Source organism: Alosa alosa, chromosome 21, assembly GCF_017589495.1.
Source record: "Alosa alosa isolate M-15738 ecotype Scorff River chromosome 21, AALO_Geno_1.1, whole genome shotgun sequence".
NCBI lineage: Eukaryota > Metazoa > Chordata > Actinopteri > Clupeiformes > Clupeidae > Alosa > Alosa alosa.
The window spans coordinates 23,406,233-23,410,114 of NC_063209.1; the positions used below are offsets into that span (position 1 = coordinate 23,406,233).

At 44.3% G+C, this 3,882-nt stretch overlaps 1 protein-coding gene across 1 annotated transcript in view; it reads left to right on the forward strand.

Moving 5' to 3' along the window:
- Positions 1 to 2,140, forward strand: part of tspan17 (tetraspanin 17) — a 22,244-nt gene extending 20,104 nt beyond the window's left edge. The window contains exon 8 of the mRNA XM_048231556.1: positions 2,014 to 2,140. Coding sequence (XP_048087513.1) covers positions 2,014 to 2,079 — 66 coding nt within the window. The 3' untranslated portion in view covers positions 2,080 to 2,140. The remainder of the gene's footprint in view (positions 1 to 2,013) is intronic.
- Positions 2,141 to 3,882: the final 1,742 nt, after the last annotated feature.

Sequence of the window (3,882 nt, forward strand, 5' to 3'; positions counted from 1 at the left end):
AGACTTAGCAGTGCCACCTGCAGGCCATTGCTGCTGTAGTCTCAAACCCATTGGTTTGCTGTTGCCATCTAAGGGTAAATGAGTGAACTAAACTGACTTCATGAGGGGAAAAGGGACACACAGACTCACTCTTTGTAAATGTTTCTTTGTGGGTTCTGTCTCGCATGCTGGTTTTTTAAAGACAACAGAGTTTTTAATCATTAAATTCTAATTTAGTAGAATACTCTGAGAGAATTCTGTGTGTATGACTGGCCTATGGGTAATGCTCATGTGGACCCCCTGCACACTGAGAACTGGCTCTGTTCTTGAACACAGTTTTCTTTCACTGCACCTGTTTCAGTAGAACGTTTCAGTTAGGGCTGCAGCTATCGAATATTTTTGTAATCGATTAATCTAGCACTTTATCAATCGATTAATCAATTAATCGGATACATTTTTTTTGCATTTTTAAACAACCAAAACAAATAATGCATAATGAAAATGATGTGGCTGTAAAATGATCAAGCAAATGGCACAGAGGTATTTATTCTAACTCCAACAGTTGGTTCCAAAAATAAGTCCATTTATTGCAATTTACCCATTTAGTGTTTATAAGTGCCAGTGCCAACAATTAAATAATGTTCAAAATGCTTTCTGTAAAATTGCAGCCTCTTGTGCATGACTGAGCTGGGCAAACAAAGCTGTCCATACTATGTTGTGAAGTGCTGAGAGGGAGAAGAAGAGGGAAAGCAATTTAATTTATTAATATGCACTACAGGTTTCATGCTGTAATCTAGCCCTGACATCAAAGTAAATATCTGTTTTATGTAGATTTCTACACCTGCAGCATTTACCATTAGGCTACTAACAAATAATTTTACCACTAGGCTACTAAAAATTGGCCTACCATTAGGCTACTAACAAATAATTTTACCATTAGGCTACTAAAAATTGGCCTACCATTAGGCTACTAACAAATAATTTTACCATTAGGCTACTAAAAATTGGCCTACCATTAGGCTACTAACAAATAATTTTACCATTTAGGCTACTAAAAAATAATTTCTGGGGTGAGCCTATTTGCTATGGTAACCTAGCAACCTGTGTGTGTGTGTGCACGCGTGCGGTGCGTGAGGGAGAGTGAACGAGACAAGATGAGGGCGCATGCATGTGTGTATGTGAAGAAGGGGTTCTTTTTTAGGCATAACTTACTCTCTTACAATTGATGTATGCGATTAAAATCAGCGAACATCAATCTATACAGGCTACGTAGATAGATAGATACTTTATTGATCCTTTATTGATTGTTTCAGCGACGCTTGGTGAAACGGACATGGCATGGAGTGGATGTATTCGGTTCAGATGCTTGTTCTCTTCCTTTTTGAGTATGTAATGATCCCAACTTTAGACATTCTCTGCCATTTATGGACATCTTGACTCCGCCATCGCGCCAACTAAATTCAGAATGTATCACGCACTAGTGGTGTGCTTCCTGAACAACGGTCCGTGTGGAACAATCAGATCCCTGCGCGTATAGTGCGCGTCATAGGAATTTAACGAGGCTTCAAGGCAGAGTTTTTGCCTCGAGTAATTTTTGTAATCGAGTAACTCGATGAATCGTTTCAGCCCTAGTTTCAGTTGCACTATACTGGTAAAATTTGTGGCTGCTGCATATTCTCAAGTTCCTATGTGAGCCCAGCTACAGAAGCATTTTTTCGCTGCGCTGCGCACATGCACGCCGCGGCGCCGCAGCATTACGAACACACACACAGACTTTTTTTTGAGAGTTATTCAGGCTGACATGAGGCCTGGGAGCAGTGGCAGGAACACTGGCAGGAATATCGATCAGGATGCTTCCTTGATCTCTCTCATGTTTGATCTAACCTTGACTCTGTTTGCGTGTGTGTGTGTGTGTGTGTGTGTGTGTGTGTGTGTGTGTGTGTGTGTGTGTGTGTGTGTGTGTGTGTGTGTGTGTGTGTGTGTGTGTGTGTGTGTGTGTGCGCGCGTGTGTGTGTGTGTGTGTTTCCACCACAGATCTTCGGCATTTGCCTGGCACAGAACCTGGTGAGTGACATCAAAGCGGTGAAAGCCAACTGGTGACATGAGGTCTTGGAGGAGAGTTGAGATGGGGAGAGAGCACCATGGGGGGTGGAGGGGAGGGTGGGGGGACCACTCCTCCCCTCCCTCCCTCTCTCGCTCTCTCTCTCTTTATTTCTCTCTCTTCCTCCCTCCTTCCTCTCGGCTCCTGCCCGGACACAGAGCTCTGTCGAGGCCAGACGCCCACGCAGGGGGAGCTTCACAGGATCCGCGGCAGCAGAGACCCACCTCACAAACGGAACTATTTTTCTTTTTTTTTCTTTTCCGTTATTCCGTCTGTTATTCTTGCTATGTGTCTCATTTGGGTCCTGTCTTTTTTGGGATGGGATAATGGGTGTAGTTTGTTTGTGTGTGTGTGTGGTTCAGACTCTTTTGTGTGCTGGTGTGTTTGTTGAGGACTGGAGAGAGTGTTATGGCCTGCAGCTGAAGCCAGACAAGTGGAGTTCTCTCTCCCCTCTCTCACACACACACACACACACACACACACACACTTACACACATTTTTATCGCTCTCATATCAGAGGTAATCACTGCCCACCGCAGTCCCTGCGCTCTCTCCCTGAATGATAACTTCTTAAATGCCATTACCGTCTTGTCCTGAGTAGCAGACAATTACCCTCTTTTAAATTGGAGTGGTATGGGATTTGGCGGTGTGAGTGTGTATGTGTGTGTGTGTGTGTGGGGGGGGGGGGGTGGGGGGGATGTATTCCTGAGTGGATGTGGTTTTGTGCATTTAAAGGGGCTAGGGGATGGATGGTTGTGTGTGTGTGTGTGTGTGTGTGTGTGTTAGAGGGATGGGGTGCACGATGCAAGCAGACTGGGCTCTCTCTGTGTGTCCGCCTGCCCCTGGCCCGCTCTCATGCAGCACAACGGGACTCTAGCCGCCATGACGCTTCCTCCTCCACTGAGCCGCCGCCAGCCTTAACTGTGCTGTGGGACGCATTCCGGAACACCCCGCCAGCCTATGGGGTCATGGGAGAAGCCATCGCAGACCTCTTCCTCTTCCTTCTCTTCATCTCTCTCTCTCTCTCTCTCTCTCTCTCTCTCTCTCTCTCTCTCTCTCTCTCTCTCTCTCTCTGTGCCTCTGTGGAGGGCACCTTGGACTGGCCTGGGTGTGGTGCAAACCTGATGGCCCGCTGATGGACTTCGGCCCCGGCTCTTGATGGAGCCCATTTTACTTGAGAAAGACACTTGTGCATTTATTTTTTTCTTCTTCCCCCTTTTTCAATTTCTACCACTATTCTACCACTGCAAGATTCAGAAAAAAAGCGAAATGTGTATGTCAATGTTGTCCATGTTTAGCTGTGATCTTTTTAATTTGTGTCTTTTTATTTTGTAAAATTTATTTTTGTAATTTTTGTGTTCGGTGGGATTCCGATTTTTTCTGAAATTAATCTCTTGAGGAGTAGCTATCGCTTTAACTTTTTCTGTTTCTGTTTTGCTTAACATGTTTTTGTTTTTGTTTTTCTCTAGAGAATGGCATTCAGTATCATAGATATATATTAACAAAAAATATTATAATACAGATGAAGCTGCTTTGAGTCTTATTTAGATTTTATTAGATTATTACTCTACTAATCCTGATGCGGAGTCCTCTGAATGCATTATCGTAGTTTTGACACCCTCAACAAATCAGACCAGGTTGGAATATGCTGCAGTCAGTGGCATCATGGCAAACTTAAACCTTAAACGTTACGCATACACACCAGCCTGTGTGATAAGCTGACCACACACACACACTCACACACACACAGGCAGAGATTCACAGGAGTAAGATGCATATCCTCTGTTTTGAGCCAAGATTGT